This window comes from Lepeophtheirus salmonis, chromosome 1, assembly GCF_016086655.4.
Source record: "Lepeophtheirus salmonis chromosome 1, UVic_Lsal_1.4, whole genome shotgun sequence".
Lineage (NCBI taxonomy): Eukaryota > Metazoa > Arthropoda > Copepoda > Siphonostomatoida > Caligidae > Lepeophtheirus > Lepeophtheirus salmonis.
In genome coordinates, this window is record NC_052131.2 from 27,215,017 (window position 1) to 27,235,299 (window position 20,283).

Here is a 20,283-nt window from a genome sequence, read left to right on the forward strand (position 1 = left end):
GCCACTTTGACACCAGCAATGAAAGGTGCCTTTAATATAATTAATTAAGGTTTAAAGAATTGTTATTTTCTATCTTGTTTACATTTTTGTTTCTAATCTCTCAAAGCTGAAATACCACGGTAAAAATTTAAAACAAATATATAACTAAGAAGAAGTTGTATCCAAGGTAAAAAAGTCTGAAAGGAAAAACGTCGCAAGGCGAAAACTCCTCAAGGCGAAAACATCTTAAGGCGAAAGCGTCGCAAGTCAAATACGTGCAAAGCAAAAAAGCAAGAGGCAAAATTGTTCAAGGAGAATCCTCCTAAAACCTTTTATCATGAAGTTGTATGTCTTCATTTTGCGACGCACTATGATTTGTGATCAATTTATTATACTCCTAAAGAAAGGGTCAATTTTTTATGCATACAAGGTATATTCTCCCATTGTAAAAATAATATCCAAATAAGTTAAATATTTTTGAACCTAAAAAACATGTACATCTAAGCTATATTTACATATATACGTTAAAGTGATAGAACTCCATCTCAATTTAAGGAAGAAAGAGATGAAATTTTGTACACTATTTTTATAAAAAAAACTCGTATATTGTTTTCCTTAAGAATAGGCTAGAAAATTTTGATATACTTTTTAGTTGTTTGGATATAAATCATAGAAAAAACGATTATTTAGTTTAAAAAAATAAACTAGGGCCGTTCCAGCTTTTTGACTTTCTAAGCTCATGAAATACAGGGTAAGGCAGCAAAATGCGGACTGTTAATTAATTAATATTAATTTTACTATGAAAAGGTTTAGTGATTATTTTTTGATATCCTGTTTCTGCCGTCTTTTTTACATAAACAAACTAAACTAATCATTTAGTCATTCCATTATCATGAGCAAGCATGGGATTAGTTTCTTTCACAAGGACCCCACGTCACCATTTGACAGAGGGCATAAAAGCCAGGAGGCTCGAGAGGTACAAGAAAATCCACACATGGAAATGTAAAATGTAAATGGGTCAATTATTAAAAATTTCCCGGACGCGAAGATTTTCACAATTGATCGATTCCACAAAATTATTTATGTATTTCTAAATCCATCACTCGAGTCCACGTTTTGCTGCCCTACCCTGTATATGAATTTGATTAAAAGATTCCATTATTAAATTTATGTAATAAGAACATAGAAACAAACAATAACAATATTCAACATCACATTTCAGAACCCATCCCCCCTAAAGCCCACATTTATTATTGTTATTTAAGCCATAAAACACAAAAATGACCATAAGAATTTTCAATAGCTCTAAACCCTTTTTTTAATAAAACACGTTTTTAGAGTATTATTACGGTTCAAAGGCACATTTTGAAATAGTTGCGTGAAAATGTTAGATATTAAACATAATTAAGTGAGTAATTAATATTTCAGAGGCAGGAAGATTAGCATAAACTTAAACCTGTTTCATATCCAGTGTACATATTTTATTATTATTTATTGATTAGATGTAAGTAATCTGATTTAATTATTTATATTTAATTTCTGAACTTTTTTGCCTCTAAAATATTCATTACTTCTTACAATTAATCAAATAATCGATTTAATTATATTTAATTTCAAAACAGTTTTTTGTTACCTTACCTTACATTGCATATTAATTAATATATTAAATAATAAAATTAAAAGTGAAACCAAAAAATCAATCAAAATCAAACATTTTTTATAAGCCAAATCTTTTTAAGTTGTAATATAAAGTTTATTCTTCAGTTTTTCCTATAATATAATAACATTTGAAATGAATTTAACTTCCATATGTTTTTTGTATGATTTACCCCATTTTGTTGGAACTATACTCAATGTAACTTAATAAATATTTTATCCTTGGAACGTTAGAATGTTTTTTATCAAATTTTATTAACTTTAATTTTCATATATATAGTTTTTTATCAAGAAATATGCTCTGAATCGAATATATATTCCAAAAGTAACCTTTTTTATTACTATTTTTTAACATCCTTTTTGTAGATGTAGCAAAAAGGTTAATTTAAAGGATACTTAATATTTCATACTTTTGAAACATAACTTTTCAAGGAGATTTTAAGTTTCACATATCCCTTAGGATTACCTTCTTTTTTTTTTAATCTCAGCTAAGCAAAAATAGATGTTGATTTTTTTATGATCATTCTATGTAGAGTGTTGTTGGGTATGGGTATTGTTTCTTTCGATTGAAATATGCGTCAGTAGAACTAGTCTGGTAGAACTTTTATACTATATATTATTGAAATAAAAATCTAACAATAACACAAATATTTTTTAAGATAATGTAAAGGTCCATTCTGTGTAAAAGCTCATAATTCTAAGTTACTTTCCTAGGGTCATTGGGGGTTTATAGTTCTACTTTGCCTCTTTGCCCCATACTCCATTATAAAATTACCAAAAGAGTCAACAACAAATGATACCCGCAATTACGAATAGTCCATAGGACAATGAGGCATAGTTCTACTTTGACCGTTGTTCCATCAAAAATCGACCTATTATCAATTACAGGCATAGGAGAAAGTATCGAAACCATTTCCAATCCCAATTTTTCATAAATCTAGTGAGTTAAATTAAAAAGCTCCAATAATTAACTAAAATATTAGGTTTTCAAACCTAATATTTGATATAAATAAAATAAACGAAACAATCAAAATTGAAGAAAAAAGAGCTTACATTGGCGTTTAAGTATGTGCTAGCAAGACCACGTCCGGCTTCATGATGACCTCGTTTGGTCATTGGGACAACCTTAAGGTAGATCATCCCAGTTGAACCCCAAGGAGGTAAGGAAGATCTTTGATACAAACTCGGCTATGAAGCTCACCGATGACGCCAAGAAGAAGGTGGTGGATCAATCCACAATTGGCAAATCCATTAGAAAGGCCAGTGGAAAGTTACTTAAGAGGATTGAGCAATTGAGGACTGAACCACAATACAAATCGAATAATTTTTTCACTGATTAAAAGACATTCACTGTGTAACATGTCTAAAACAAGAAAAATGATCTGGTTGTTTGTTTTGGTAATACTAGCAGCAACTTTAGGACTTTCGGGAAGTCCAAGCACCTGAATCTGTGTTTGATGATATGGTTTAACGTCTTTATGGGTCAAAAAATCTTATTTTTGTTGGCCCCAACTTGAATGGAAACTTCTAAGCTGTATGTTTGACTGTAAGTCTTAAAAGACACTTACTAAATTTATAAAAGTAATGTTGACTATTTGCTAGTGCATCCCAATAAAAAATGGTGTCACTTCAAAATGTAACCAAAATCCTTGGAGATACATATTTTCATGATATGATAACTGATATGTTGACGAAACGTTACTCATATCACAGGGTAACTACCAATTCAGATAAAAAAGTCTTCCAATTTACTTGGTTAAATAAACATAAGTCTACATTATATTAGTATGTAAATTCAGACATATAATATTTTCGAAAAGTGTCAAATAGTAGTACTTATACCTATATATTAGGTTAAAATAATGATGCAATTTGTTCCAATTTGTCACAATATTTAATTCTGAAAATACGTAAATACAAAATCCTTTATAAAAGCCAAAACCAGAATTTATTTAATCCACTTAAATGAAGAGTAAGCATTTTTTTATCCTCTAATTAAATTTTCTAATACCCGGGAAATATATACCTTTGACGTCCTCTTTAGAAAAAAAATTAAATAATATATATTATCCTTGCATCTCATTATAATAATACATTATTTATTTTTAAACTGATGATCGGGTTGTATACAAGACCAACTTTTTCGTGAGCTAGACCTGAGCCAAAGATAAATGTGTGGCACATTTTTTTAAATTTAGATTTTAAAATATATTTTTATAACTTTAAGTATATTTAAATTATTTTCTTTGGAGAAAAACACTTGTTCATAATTGGAATTGGAAGGGAAAAAATAGGGCGGGGGAAAGAAAATATTATATATTAAAAAATAAACGTTGTTTACTGGCCGTCTATATAAAACTAATTTCGGCTTCGCTGTATATTTTCTTTTTGGATCGGATAGTTAAATATTTTATTTATTATCTATATATTCTGTATAGTGCTGTATTGGTCCTCATTTTTTCGGTCTGGTTCAGTCAAATCCAGTCTTAAGACCAGTCCTACGGGTCTTTCGGACCTTTTTTTTATTGCCAAGACTACATAGAACTGATTAAACAAAGAAAATGTAAAGGTGAGTAGCGTCATCAAGGACCGAAATTTATAAGTTTTTACGATTGACATCAAGTTCATGAGGGCCTATGCAAAAGATCTTGGAGTTTCACACCAGACTGTTCTGAGAGCTATCACACCTCTTTTTGACACTAGCAATGAAATAAACCCATTTACTCCGTTGCAAGACTCTTTTGAACCTTTTTTGACACTTTGGCCCTCCCACTACAGCCTTCATGTCAACCCCTTCGCCATGCACCCAAAAGGTGTCTGGAGTGTCCGTAATATAAACACCAAGGTCCTCAAAGCCATTGTCAGCCAGCACTGGTACGCCATGACAGAGAACTACATCCGCAGCTATCATTAATACTCAGGGCAGCTACATTAACGATTAATAGAGCTCATACACACATACATATATTTATTGTGTTAATTTTTTTGATAATCTATTGTTAATTAATAAATTATATCTTATTGAAGTTTAAAATTCATATTCTTCAGATTTCAATGGACCACTAGATACCCTATATTTAGTGTTTCCAATGGTCAAATATCAAATAATTGTATACTTTTCTAATGGCAATAATATGAACTATTAAAAAATTATATTTAAATTAAAAAAACAAACAAGCAACAACAACAACTAATAGTACAAATTGACCAAAATATGTTCAAAAATATGTACAATTTGTTCCATTTGTATTAAGATTCAATTGTTGTTGGTCGTACAAAGTGATAAACATCACTATGTAATGCAATGAAGTATGAAATCTACTTGTATTTTTCGAATTTGAAAATAATCTCACCGTTTGAGTCGAGTTGTACTAAGTTGACACAAAACTACACTAAAATAAAATTCAACTGGGAAAAAGCTTTTACCTTATTAAATGTTTTTCATGAATACGTTTTTTTGTACATTTTGTAGGTACTTCATTCAGTGATTTTTTGGGATTTTAGACTTACGGGAAAGCCCCCGTTATATTATTTATTTAATTGTTATAAATATATATGTGGAATCGATTTAAGTTAGATGGTGTTAGAAAGAATACAGGGTTACCAAGTGATACTCATTTTGTCATTTTTAATTTTTCAAGGGCAACAAACAAACTTTATTTAATATGTGAGCCCTCAGCTATCCTCATTGCTTCAATATGAGGCCACCTAAATCCCTTTACTATGTAGTCAGACTTGAGCTTTGTCCACTTTTTCTCGATAGAAGCCCCTGGAGACGGGACCCTCCTGTTAAGTTTAGCACACAACCTCTCCTCCAGACGCCCAAGTAGTCCAAGAGGCTCACGTCTGGAAGGGAGGGCGGTTTTAAATGTGAAGAAAGTATTAGAAAAAATAAATGATTAACTCATCAAATATAATCTATTCAAAATTCTAAATTTTCAAGGAGATATTCTTCCTGTTTACTTGTCAGTTAAAAGTTATGGTAAAACTGCTCTCCTAACTTTTATAAACGGACACTAAATGAAAAACTTTTGACATTACCCTCATTAAGGTATCACAAATTCTCAGCGTGAAAGTTCCAAGAAATGAAGAGACAGTAACATACCTTCAGGCAAGGTCTCCAGATTGAATGTGCGCGCAAGAACTGTGCTCTTCATATTTGATAACTTGTATTTAAAGAAAAGTATTGAATATCACGCAGGAAATTTTTATCTGTGTCAAAATGGAGTACCGACCAAAGCTATATTGGTTAAATCTAGCAGTGGTTCTTATGAGAACGTATTATCATTGACTCTAGTGGAAAAAAAAAAAAAAAAAAAGATCTGATAGTGATAGAATTCTTAACAATTTATAAGAAATGTAACTTCTCTGCAGTGGAGCTTATGTGTGAGAATCTTGGAGTTAATCGAAATTGTTATTCAGCCCTTTGTAGTGGTTTATTTCAAATGGAAGAATACCTTATCCTTCAGATGTTGAACAGCCTTTGTTTTTACTCTTCGATCCAGTCCATAATTTTAAAAATATATTCGATAAATTTTGAAAAAAAAAAGAAGTTTGATATTCCTATTTATCGGAGATTAATTTATTGGGTAGCTACAATTTGAACATATGCTTAGTTGAAATTTACTAACTTAAACATGGAAAATATTCTAAATATGCTCATAAACTTAAGTGAAGTTTAAATAACCCATCTAATAACGAAAAGATCAACGTGTTTCAGTATTTCATTTACTATTGAGGGGCTTCTTTTTTATGCTAATAATGGGCATATTCACTTACAGAATACCATTCCTTTTCTTATGGAAATTTTTGAAATTTTGGGAAATAATAAATGTTACGACTCCAAATCTGAGTCAAGTAAAGATAAATTTGGATCTGTTCCAAATCACCCTTCAAAATACAAATAATTTACATTGTTAACACCCTTTGGCAATAGGTTAGATAAGTGGCATATGTATTTTAAAGGCTCACAGAGCTAGGATTATCTAATGATACTTTCTTGTTTCTTAAACATACAACTGAGGGTTTAGCAGAAATATCATTTTATTTGTTACAGGAATTTAAAAAAAAAAATATGTGTTACTTGAAATAATTTATCCACACCTCCTCTAAATAAAAGATTTGCACACTTCCGAAGTTTATGTGGTTCAAATTATTTTATGAGTGTAAGAGATATTTTAAATCGTTACCGGTCATTTCATTCCTAGTAAATTAATTCCTTGTCTTTTCATTCCTAGTAATTTCATTCCCAGTAAATTATTTCCCTGCAAAATTCATTCCCGGACATTTCATTCCCACTTTCAAGAGGTATATTCAGTGACATCATATGGGTTATGTTTCTAAACTACTTAGTAGTTTTTGTGAAGGGCTGTACAGGGAGGCCTGGGGAGGGGGAAATCTGCACTGGAGACTAGTAATGACTAGTGATAGATGGAAGATGGATATGAATGATATATGGTGTTGATGGATTAGAATTGCCGTATGATAAATCTTAATAGTGAGTAGGAATGGAATTTCTGATCTGGGGATAATATTTATCCCTTGGTAAATAGAAGTAAATTGCTGGATTATTCTTTTTCTTTTATTTCCCATGATAAAAATACCATAAATCATTCATATCTGTAACATATTCATCACTAGTCATCACTCATTTCCAGTGCTCAGCTCTTTCTCTACAGCCCTACACAACAACTAAGAAGTAGTTTGTTGTGTAGTATAACGTTGTGTCGTATGACGTCACTAACTATCCCTCTTCAAAGTGAGAATGAAATGTCTGGGGATTAATTTTTACAGGGAATTAATTTACAAGGAATGAAATATCTAGGAACGAAAAGACAGGTATGAATTTACTAGGAATGAAATTCATTTTAAATGTAGAGAAACATATTAGACTCAAAGTCTTGTATAATTTTCAAAACTCAATTTCAATAATTAAAAGCAAATCTTTCGTGTGTATTAAAAGAAGAAGAAGAAGAAATATATAAATCTATATTTGAATTGTCGGAATTCCTTAAGTGGCATTATCATAGATTGGGATTATTATATGGATAAAGGGAATTTGTTGTGTCCTAGTGCTGGATATATGCATATCCTAGCGTCTAAAAAACGAGAAAAATTGAAAAAATTATCATAATATACGTAATAAAGTGAGTTGTCTTTTTTATTTGACTCCAAGTCTGAGGAACTGATTATTATTGAAACAAAATAACAAAATCCAGATTCATTTATCATAGAGAAAGCCTATTTCCTCTCAGTAATATAATTTATTATATTCTGGGATATTTGTATAGAAAGTTTTTAGTTAGGTAATGTCAAATAAAGAGACATCTTCTTTAATAATAAAATCATCGAATCCCTGAAAGTTATTTGATCTAGTTATACTGTTTTAAATCAGCCTTTTGATTTAGATGTTACCTACTCGTAAGGTCATTTATTTTGTAAATATTTTCATTTGGTTATTCAAATTATGCAATATATTGTTTAAAAAAAAAAGAAGACTTAAATTTGAATAGCCAAATACAAAAATCAAAAAATAGGCCTATGAAAGTCAAAAATCATAGTTCTGATAATTCTTTGAATTACAATCATAACACCTTCAAATGTCATACATGTAAAAATTTCATAATTACAGATTAATGTTAAAATTATTTGTTATTTATCTATAAAAAGAAAAGTTATTATTTATATAAACTATTTACAACATCAATATAATTCAGAAAGAGTATTCTATTATTTACATCAATTTATCTCTTTTTGTTGCGGGCACACTTGAGTCTTCGCTTACAGGTTTCTGGTATTGTATGTACTGTTATGACGTTTCATTAAATTAGCTACAAGTAGTAATGCCGGGCAGAGAGGATAAGGAAATACACAATGACATAAGGAAGAAATACTCTGATGTCGATCTGATGTCAATTTTACTCTGAATCAGGGAAGCACTTACACTAATAACTCCGAAATAAATCATTAATGTTAACCAAATGTAGTTATTTATTTAATATATGTGTTCACTCCTCCAAAATTTAAGAATTGATCCCACAGGCTTCGAAAATAATAAATACACTTCAGATTATCCCTCACACGGATTGGATAATATTTTATACCACTCTAAACATATGTATACATTATATAAATATAATTTAGTGTTTCATATTCTTAACTGTAAGGAATATAAAATATGGCTACGTAATCTACCTTCATAAATAGATTTCATTTATGCATTTTTAAAATACATATTTCATAATTGCATGGTTTTTATATTCTTAATATACAACATATATAATGAATATATGACGGTTATGATGAGATATATGTATCTTAATATTATGTACTATACAAGTACAAACCTATTTACTAATGAAATTTTGTTATTGCAACATAATATTAATTGCACTCAACTTTACTATGATGTAAATATACATATTTGTATACACAATAGTACGGGAATAACAAAATTAGATATCCCATGTTGAGGCATCTCAAAACTGTCACTTGTAAATATAAATCCTAACATTAAACTGAATTTGACTGGGCCACTATTTGATTCCTATTTTTTCCTTCAAATTGCTCAAATTGTTTACCAATGCATACATATAATTTGAATTGGTGCCCTAGCTACTTCTTTACTTCGAATATTAGTATATCACTGAATGCTTAAAAGATGAACTCTATTTAACTCTTTAATATATTTTATTTTTTATATTTCAGAATGACGAATCAAAAAGCTATTCTTCAGTATGATGAAGATGCTCGAATCCTGTCCACCAATGAAAATCAAGTCTTTTTTGTTCAAAACTTTTCATCACTTACATTTACTGACATCTTACGCATCGTCTCTAAATTCAATGGTTCATCTTTCGAATATACAAAACAAGACTCCGAAGAAGAAGTTTTGAATCATGAATTTACATTTTGGGTTGAGGGCGTTGCTCTAACACTCATAAGTCTTTTTGGTATCATTGGTACAAGTATGAGTATTCGTGTGCTTCTAAAGCCAGATATAAGGGAGTCCTTTTCGGGATTATTGACTGGACTAGCTTTCTGTGATGTCCTTTTTTTAATTTTCTCCATGTGTTTGTTTGGCTTACCAAAATTGTGGCCCTGGTAAGTTATTTGGCTTTAAGCCAATGCTGGAATTTCTATATTAAAAATAAACTCCTGATAGGTTTGGCACAAGAATATCAAATGGTCTTATGCCAATCGGAATTGGAGTTGTTCACATTTGGCGAGTGGGTTCGACAGCCATCACTGTATCAATTACGATTGAGCGATATTTTGCTATAGTTCGACCATTAAAACGATTTACCTACCAAAGACTCCTTTTAGTTGGATCTCTTCTTTTTGCTGCAATTTATAACATTCCAAGGTTTTTTGAAGTAAAATCCGTACGAATGAGTACGGGGGAAATTGCTCTAATGGCTTCGGATCTGCGCAATAATCCTCTATACGTACAAATCTATGTGTTTTGGTCAAAGTTTCTATTAGTGGAACTCGTACCTTGGTTTACAATTGTCATCCTTAACACCCTTATTCTTTTAACCATCATGAGATCCGTGCAGTTCAGAGGTGCTTTTGTGCACTCTCATGGGGGACAACAACAATCCCAACATCTACAACCACCACAAAGGAGAATGCGATCTTTTCGGCAGCATACTCGAGTATCCATAAAAAATGATTTTAATCGGAATGAAACTACAACTCTAATTATGGAGAATCATAGGTAAAATATTGCTTGTAATTTTCTATTTTAACGATTAAAAACTTATCTTGTTCACAACACATTTATAACAAGCTTTTTAATTGTGACTTTTAGCTAGGTATCATACGTATTTAACGTTTTTTTAATTTGCTTGTATGTTTGAAATTTCAAAATTTATACGTAATTAAGTATTATACAAATTCAATGCAATTTGATCGTTAATCAAACAAGCTGTTGAGAAAATACAATGGGAAACTTTTCAATGATTTTAGAGATTGTTGGACATTCCCATTTTTTTTTTTTCGAAGATAAGATTTCAGAGCATTTACTTCTTATTCATATTCAAATATCAAATCATCAATAAATTAATGTAAAAGGAAAATTACTAAATATTGCAAAATTGATTGATTGAACACGAGATGGACTTATCCTCTCTCAAAAAGAGTTACTCTCAAAAAATATAGGAAACATGGTAAATATTTATAAATTCCATAAATTTAGTTTCAAAGAAAACTAAAAAATGTTATGTATGTTCAAAAAGCAAGGTGACTTTGTATTTTAGGGAAAATATTAATTTATTAGTCAAAATTTGTGTTGTTCCCCATCAAAGTAATCCCCCTCAGATACAATACACTTGTGCCAACTCTTTTTTACAATCCTCGAAGGACTTATGATAGGCACTTTTCGGCATAGCCTTGACATCTTCAAGTGATGCAGTCTTTATCTCATCAATATCCGTTCTTTAATAGCTTTCTTCAGTTTTGAGAAAAATAAAAAGTCACTTGGGGGCAAATCTGGTAAATATGGTGGCTGATGGATGATTGTAGTGTTGTTTTTGACAAAAAATGCAATGATTCTTTTGGTAAAAGTTAAGCAGTTTCAAGAAAAAACTTTGCTGACACTCGTAAGATGCCCAAACGTTAGAAAAAAAATTATGGGAAGGGCCAATCGATATTTAAATATTTTCTGATCGTGATTCAAAAGTTTTCAAAAACAATTTTCTTAACTACTTCAATGTTTTCATCTGTTTTTAACGTGCTTGGGAGTCCAAAGCGAGGCTCGTTATTGGCATCTTCCTGGCCGTCTTGGAAGAGTTTTTACTACTTGTTAACATTTTTTTTACTCAGAAAAGTTTCATTCTATGTCATTGTCAGCATTTTAAGTCTTTTGGACTACTTAATTTCATTTTTTACCCAAAGTTTGATCCAAATTCTTTGATCCATGTTTTTCAATAGCAAAAAATTGCCGAATTGCAAAATAATTATAACTGTTATGCCTTTTACAAACAAACTAAACATATTTTATTCATCAAACAGTAAATACATGTTCGTGACAAGTGTACTAACATAAAAAAAAAAAAAAAAATCGTACATACTAAATGTACCTTGCACACCTCATACATCATATAAACCTAATTTTTGATAGTATGCAAAATGTGAATAGATTCTACATAATATGTACGTACCTCTTTTATTCCTCCACTGCTTTCATGTTGACATATACAATTATCAGATTATAATCTAAGCATGTACTATATTATTATTTACAAAATCAGAAATAACCATGATGCTATATAAGTCAAGTTTACAAATTTTATTATGAAAAATTCTTGATTTACGTACAAAAAAAAAAGTATATATAAAAGTCATTTTGATTCAATTAATATTCAACTTGGCTTGATCTATAAAAACTTTTGTTTTGAATCCTATATTTTGCCTTCATTTTAGAATTAATTGTAACTCTAGTCATTGGAAATGCGATGTATTTGATTAATTTAAAATGCATAAATTTATCTTCAATTTGCGAAACTCAAAACAAAACTATTTCAATAATCATATAACTGGTTCCAAGAATGAAAAAATAGTTAGCAATTTTACTAAAACTAGACTTAGGTTGTTGTCCAATGAGAGTGCAGATGGATTACTTGACTCTATTATTCGGCGTACCAATTGGAAAATTTTAAATATCCTTATAAAATGACCTGTAAAAAAGGTAATTTGATATTTAATTAGAAAAAAAAATGAACACTTGCCCAAGAAAAATTCTGATGAAGTGAAAGCCCAAGTTCAAATAGGCTGATTCTATTTATGAAGAATTTGATTTAATTTGCATTTATATTTTTTAAATTATAAAAAATTATAGCACTTTTTTCAATTTAATATCCTTATTTAAACAGGCTTTGTTTCGAGTACTGACCTTATTATTTTGATTTTGACTTTATATAAATTAATTTATAATGTACTTTATGTATTTAAAATATGTAAATTTTGATGTCATTCTTTGGATTTTTTATATATATTTTACTTTCATTTTTTGCTCCAAAAGAGTATTTGCGAATTTAGACAATTCTCCCCAGAAGGTCAATAGGAGAATTGTTTTGAAGAGATTAAAAAAAGCCCATTCTTTAGTACTATAATTAATTTTATTTTTCAAATGTGAAACAATTAAGATCATTTATTTAAATATTTAAAAATACATCTTACGTCATCAAATTGATCACGAAGGGTGTTTATAAGGGTATCCTCATTTTTTTCATTGCCATCATTTGAAATTTTTAAAACCATTACCCTGCATTCGGTCAAAGGTTCAGTATAACAGAAATGCTTGAAAATTATCTAATAATTTTTTTATGTACGTAATACCAAACTATCTTATATTTATGTGCTAGTTAAAAATAAAAATAAGTACGTCAACTTTTTTATTTCGTTTCTCAAAAAACACTTTCGAAAAGTCTAAAGCAGTGATATTTTGATCTTAATTTGTATAAATTACCAATGCAAATTTTATCAATTTTACTTTTTCTTACAGATCTAGAGGTTCTTCAATGAAAATAGTGATCCGAAAGAGCAAAAGCCTCCCATCGTTTCAAAAAATAGAAGATCGTGCAAAGACAACAACTAGCTTTCGACGCCAACGTCAACAAAGACGTAAATCAATGCCGATTGCTATAGAGCGACGATTATCACGTCGCCAAAAATTTAAGTCACTTCATGATATCATCCCTCCAAAACCCACACGATGTATTATGAATCCCTGTCATAGGCTTAACTCCCCACCCGTTATATCAACATCCTCCACATCAATGAATCTGGGTAAAACCCTCATAGGTGTCTCTGTTTTATTTCTTTTTTGTCAATCTTTCAAAATAATTCCGGATGTTTATGAGGGGATATGGTGCAATATTCGATCCAAAGATCCAAATGCTCCTCTTGCCTCCTGTCCTACCAATACTGTCATAGACATTCTTATAAGTCTCTCTAACCTTCTCATGTGTATTAACTCTGCTATGAATTTTGTTATGTACATGCTTAGAGGCTCCAAATTCCGGCAAGCGTTTTATAATACCTATAAGCTACATCGTATACAACAATTATATTATTTCATTTGCAAAAAAGAGCCGGATTTTCGACGTCGTCAAAGAAGTATTGGATCAGATCCTACAACAACCACATTGTATCTTGGCAGCTTTCGTGTAAATAATTCCATCAGAGTAAATAATATTGAAACTTGAGCTCATCCAATTACATACAAAATGACTGACATTGCAAAAATACCCTCCTCTAGCTTAATGCATGGTCAAACTCTTTTTTTTAATAGATTAAAAATCTTGTCCATTTTTCAGAATAAAAATGTTTTAGTTTTTTGAAAATCCAAATCCAAAACTCTGGTATTAAAAATATGATATGTATTGAGTTACATTGTTAAAAATGATTATTTGCATCCAATGATTAATTGAATTAAATATTTATTAGTTTATGTTATTAAGTCGTTCAAATACACATTAAACATACATTAAAAACATCCTATTATAATTTAATTTTATAATTGTTATACCAAAGTTAAAGAAAAAATAATGAATAACAAATATGTGTTAAAATCACCAACTCATTTGATAATTTAAGTACTACTTAATTTAATATAGGGTGAAAATGAGTGAGCTAAATTTTAGGCCAACTTTTTGGATGCAAAAATATACTTTAAGCACCCTAGAAAAAAATATCCAGCCAAACTGTTGAATGCTTAAAAGATGCTCTTGCATCCCAATAGTAGGTTTAAAATTGAATTTGATTTTAACACTTCGAAATAACACTTAGACACCATTGAAGTAGCTGGAGGGCGGGTTTCTATTTTCTTCAATTTCAATGGCTCTGTCATAGTCTTAGTATAGTTCCCAAGTTGCTTTGAACAATATCAATGACAAGACTAAGTTTGAGGATAACAATGAATTATTTATAGTATATTATGTAGAACTGAATTGTATGATATAATTTTTTTAAATTATAATTTTATTTATTTAATTAAAGTAAAATATTAGGTCGATTTTTGGTGGAGCACTGGGTAAAGTAGAACTATTTTCACTGCTCTATAGATAGGGAAGGGTCTATGAAGCAATGATATATAGTCTACAAGGGCGTCCACAGGATTATATTATTAAGGGGGAGCTTGGTATTTGGATTTTTCTCAAAAAAAAATTAAAAATTAAATTTTTTTTGATAAAAATGTCAAAAATCCACACATATTCACAAATTATTACATTTTTTGGAAAAATCCACAGCTGTTCACAAATAATTTCAAATATAAAATTTTTTGGGGAAGGGGGGCACAACCCCTCCAACCACCCCTACAGATGCTTTCGAGTTATAATTTCCCCGCTGCTTCAACAAATACATACCTACTATCTCAAAATTTATAATTTAACTAAATTTTTAATCATTAATTATGTTAGAATTACTTATTAAAATTTTAGGGGAAACGAGAACAACTGCTAGACTCAGAGAGGATCTCGTGCTATTTCTAAAACAAGATGCTCATAATGATTATATTGTCCCCATCTGCCCTTCCTTTATTCCAGCAAATTTATCGTTGATGCCCTTTCGTTAAAATCATAAATAATTCTGATGAACAGCTTCACTAGCTCTTCCAGACCTCCAGACATGGCTGATCGGAAGTCTTTGATCCATATATTTCAGGGAACACCTTTGAATATAATTGAAAATATGTTATTTTCCATCTTTGGTTGAGATAAAGGTTGTGTTCATATGAATGCACCTAGTGTGTTCATATGAACACAACTTCGGTTTTAGGTTCTAATTGCATCCAGTTAAATAAAATTAATAAGTTTCATTCACAAATCAGTTGAAAATATTTCTTGTCTTTAAAAGGTTTACATAAATAATAAAATAGTCGTGAGATTTGCTTGTTACACTATAGTTATTTTAATAGCTTGTATGTTTCTTTTAATTTCTTAAAAGCTTATTTATAGCAAAAATTGCTACTTATTATTTTCCTTGCTAATGATGGTACAATAATCGAATACCATATGTTTGTATTATTCTATGAGGGATAATTGCTACCATTTGAGAATTACTTATAGTTAGATTTTTTTATGTACTTTTAAGACGTTCAATATCTTTTTAGCTTTAAACTTTTTTTCATACGACTATCATACCAGGTCTAACAAACTAATTGCAATTATAAGCGCTTATAGGGGTAGATTTTGTGATTTTTAAAATAAAAGTTTAAACATAAGCAGAAAGCTTAAGCTTAGCGTACAAGCAAAACATAGCTTTTTACATTAAAATGGACAGCGAAAGAGACAGTTGTGTAGTAAAATTAATTGCTTTAACTGACGAGTTGTTGACACCATCAGCAATTGCCAAGCAGCTTGAGATTGCAACGTCGACGGTCTACAGGATCAAAAAGTATGGTGATTCCGGTGACAGCCTTGGCAGAGGTAACAAGTCCAAGGTTGACTCCAAGGACATTCAAAGGGTGGTTGAGGTCGGTCCCAAGAAGCCCATGCACCACCATGCTGAATACTTCAGCATTTCAGCCATGTTAGTTACTAGGGCCGTCAAGAAGGAGGGTGGGAAGATCCCCATGATGAAGGAGAAGCCATAATTCACCCTTCGAATAAAGCAGGACCATCTTTATTGTTGAAAGGCCCTCCTGAACGACGGCGCGTACTGGTTGCGTCGTCATCTTCAGAGATGAAAAAACATGGAACGTGGATCCAGTCTTTAATTGCCATAATGACTGCGGCACTTCGTTTGGAAACTACGAGGAAGGAGCTGACATCATCACAGCAGCCTCAGTGATAAGTCTTGGCTTTGTGGCCTCCTCTGAAATTTCCATACCTCTCATCTTGTTCCTTGGATCGCAAGGGAACCTACCCGAAAGAAATGTGTTACTCCAGTAGGATGGAGCATCTATCCATACTGCCAATTCAACAAAAATCTTCCTTCAGGAAATCTCCCCTTTTGGGCCCCATATAGCCACCACCACAATTCCTCAGACTTTCGATATGTAGCCATAGGTAGAGTATAAGGCCTGCTGCATTCGCCACTTAAATATCGCCTCCTTGAAGGCTTCTTTTGAAAAACACCGGGCCACAATTACGTCGAGTTATCATCGAGGTTGAAGGAGGCCAATTGATAATTAGGATGGAGGATGCACACGGAAAGATTTTAGGAAATTTTCACCAGAAAATTACACAAATAAGCCGAAATATAATTTTTTTAAATCCAACATGGCTAAGTGTTGCAATTATTTCGTTAGACCCGTCATAACAACAGTCAATAAAAAATGTGCTCTTCGTACAGATTTGAGACAACTTTTAAAAATGAAGAAAAAAAATGAGTATCCAACATATAAAATAACTTTATTTTTTGGAAAATATAATACTGATTTTTAATATGTGCTTATATTCTATAAGGGATCATTCAATCTTGAAAAATACAAATTATTGGTTTGGAAATCATTATTGTTGATAATCATATATTTAATAATGAAAACATAGATTTATTAACTGTTTTAACACAAAAATAGTTATTTAAAGTGATAGTCCGAGTTTAATGTAAAGAAGAATATATTTGATTAATTCTTTTTGAAGAATAAATTTATCAAAGTTATGTGCTAAAATTTTTATGTATGACTTATTTTTTATTCTTTTTATGATAAAATTGAAAACAAATAAATTTTATAGCAGAGCTAGATCTTGTAGAACCAAACACATTTTTGTACATGTTATTATTTACGCTTAAAATAAAATTAATATTTCATATAAAAAATCAATATCATTGTCATTAATTTTTATACAAATGAAATACTTTTCAAAAAAAAAAATTGATTGCAAAATGAACAACAAAACATTTACTTGTTTAAGTATTTTTATATCCATAAAAAAAAATAAAAAATCACAGAATGATCAATATTTTGGGCGGAACAATTTTCTGATTAATTCACGGAACCTCTTTTGAAACTAAATTTAATATGAAATAAGTAGATTTGCATCGATTTTTAAAACGGGACTTAAAATCAGTCTCATCACATACTTTTCATCGGTCATTAAAAAAAGTTTATATACAAGAAAACACTCTTGGCGTCAGTATCTTAAATGTACCATAATAGTTGGCTACTGTTCTTAATTAAAGTATGTATTTATCAACATCATTCTTATAAACATTGTAACTCCAAGATAGTCAAAGGTGATTGTTGATGACATCATTAGCTTATATCTATGATGACACCATTTAGTAACGAGTGTTCCATGGAACGTCTTTTACATCCAATTTGGATGTACTTTTAAAAATTACTAGAAGACTGAACAGGCAAGTTATTTGTATTATTATAAGAAAGAGAAAAAAACCACAAAATCACTTGGTAATTCTTTCTCTTATATGAAATTATTAATCCACATTTGTTGGGAATTGTTCACAGCTTAACAAAAACTAATTATAATTCAACCAATCAACGTTCATAACACTGATGAGTGTGAAAAGAACAGAAAAATTGATTGCAGATAATAAAATAAAGTGTAACTTTTTTGATAAGTTAGGTAATGCCGTACAAGGTCTTTATAATTTGGAACCAATTTATCCCTAAAAATAAATATATGCTCAATTTTTTAAAACATTATATGTTATACTGGGGTGAACGACTTTGAAACAAAACAAACGCAGCACGCATTATATTTTAGGAAGTTTGGCTCATTCCAACTCAATAGCCCCACGAATGTCTTCATAATTTGATTATTGTCGAGTTTTGAAATTCCATTCGAGATCACTCAACACGAAGTTTCGAAGGACTTAGATCGGGACCGACATTGACTTATCCCAAAATGGAATTCATGCTCCGGGCCACTATTGGCATTCAATGCAGGTGTGTCGGAGGTTCTTTTTCTTAGAAGGTGACTTTCATTTTATTGGTAGAGTTGGGCTAAACCCAACAAAGGACATTGGGCTCCATAATAGGAAATATAATCACCCTTTTTCATATATTGTCCCCCTGGGATACAAACCAAGAGGATCTTTTCTCATATTTTTGAAACCACTATTTAAACTATTAGGAACCGATTAATATCCTGTATTGGAATAGTCTGTTCATTCAATGAAACATCTTTTGATGATGAGTCCTAGATTTGGTAGTTATTTCGTTTGAATTTGTGGCCCTGATTCCATTTTTTCTTAATCGAATAAAAATCTAACTTTTCTCTGTACAAATTCCAATAAATTTGACATCTTTCAAAACCCTTGATGTGTGCATCATCGATGATATTATAACAATAATGAAATTTGAGGGATGCAATCTCTAAGTCCTTGTGGGTGATTCGACTCATCAAAAGCCTGGACGCATCGATCTCCTTGGTCATTTTTTCAATCGATCTGTTGGGGTTTCTGTGAATTTTATCTTTAACTTTACAGACGTTTCCCAGATTATAAACTGAGCTTGAACGTTCAATTTTCGACTTGATATCAATGCTTCCAGTCTCTTAAGTCTATTTAATATTTTACTTTACGATACTGAGGCTTATTTTATGGCAAAGAATCGGGAATATATGATGGGGTGATTTACCAGCATAATATAGATTTTGGACTATATTTCATAGGCAGTACATTTCGTTTGATAAAGATCAGAACAAGTGAATTGGATTCAGATTGCTTTACATGTAATGCAATTGAAGATTGGAAGTTTATGCGTCAAAATATGGAGGTTTAAGACTTTTGGAGACCTCTTTGTAGTTCCTTTTGAGGACTCAAAAGTAAGAAAATTTTAAAAGCTTACGCCTACTCTGATGTAAGTTGATGATACATTTGCCAATTTTTATATTATTGAAAAAATAGAAAAAATAAGAATGAATATCATTTATATTCATAAGTCCATTTTGTTAGGTAACCCTTTTGGCTACTTGGTTGACAAATATAAGCTAAAATAGATGGTGTTGAACTTTTTGCAGACATAAAAACAAAAACGCGTATTGACTTATCTCACCTTCCCCTACATAAATGTATTTATGCATAATAAAAAAAATTGAGTTTACATAATAGTAGCTTTTAAAAAAAGTCATTTTTATTGTATTATAAATAAATTATTGAAAAGATTGTAAACATATTGATGTTTGAAGATATTTTCCCCTTATTTAATTCATACAAATATTAGGATTATCATTTTGTTATTTTATTAGGACACAATAAATACAGAATCATATACATTTTTGATTTGCTCTATATATCAAATATTTTAATCGATATTTCATCGATGAAAATATCATTATGCCATTGGTTCATAAACACTCTAAGAAGATGGGGAAAGAATATATTTGTTTAACAAATTTATTTTAATTATAACCATCTTAGCAAATGATTAAAAATAATGTTATAAAGTCACGAAGGTTTGAAAAACTTAATGGCCTCTTTAATATAACTTTATTTATGAGATTAAAGAATATTATATTACATCAAAAACATATTTTTAAATGAAAGTAATTAAAACATGAGGTATGCTAAGCTTTTAATGGTTTTTTTTTCGATACTTATTGCTCTGTATAAGAGTTTTTTCCTTAGGTATTGGGATTTCTTGGGTTCATATACCTATGGGATATTCCTGGAAAATCTCGAGTTTAAAATTTAAATAGTTTGAGCTTCATTTATTTATATAGTTCCTTTAAATAT

General features: G+C 30.3%; 1 protein-coding gene across 1 annotated transcript in view; it reads left to right on the plus strand.

Annotated features, from left to right (window-relative positions):
• The window catches only part of LOC121121917 (uncharacterized), a 41,024-nt gene extending 26,811 nt beyond the window's left edge, over positions 1-14,213 (plus strand). Inside the window, exons 2-4 of the mRNA XM_040716912.2 lie at positions 9,343-9,738; positions 9,800-10,354; positions 13,142-14,213. Coding sequence (XP_040572846.1) covers positions 9,343-9,738; positions 9,800-10,354; positions 13,142-13,844 — 1,654 coding nt within the window. The 3' untranslated portion in view covers positions 13,845-14,213. The remainder of the gene's footprint in view (positions 1-9,342; positions 9,739-9,799; positions 10,355-13,141) is intronic.
• The last annotated feature ends 6,070 nt before the right edge of the window (positions 14,214-20,283 follow it).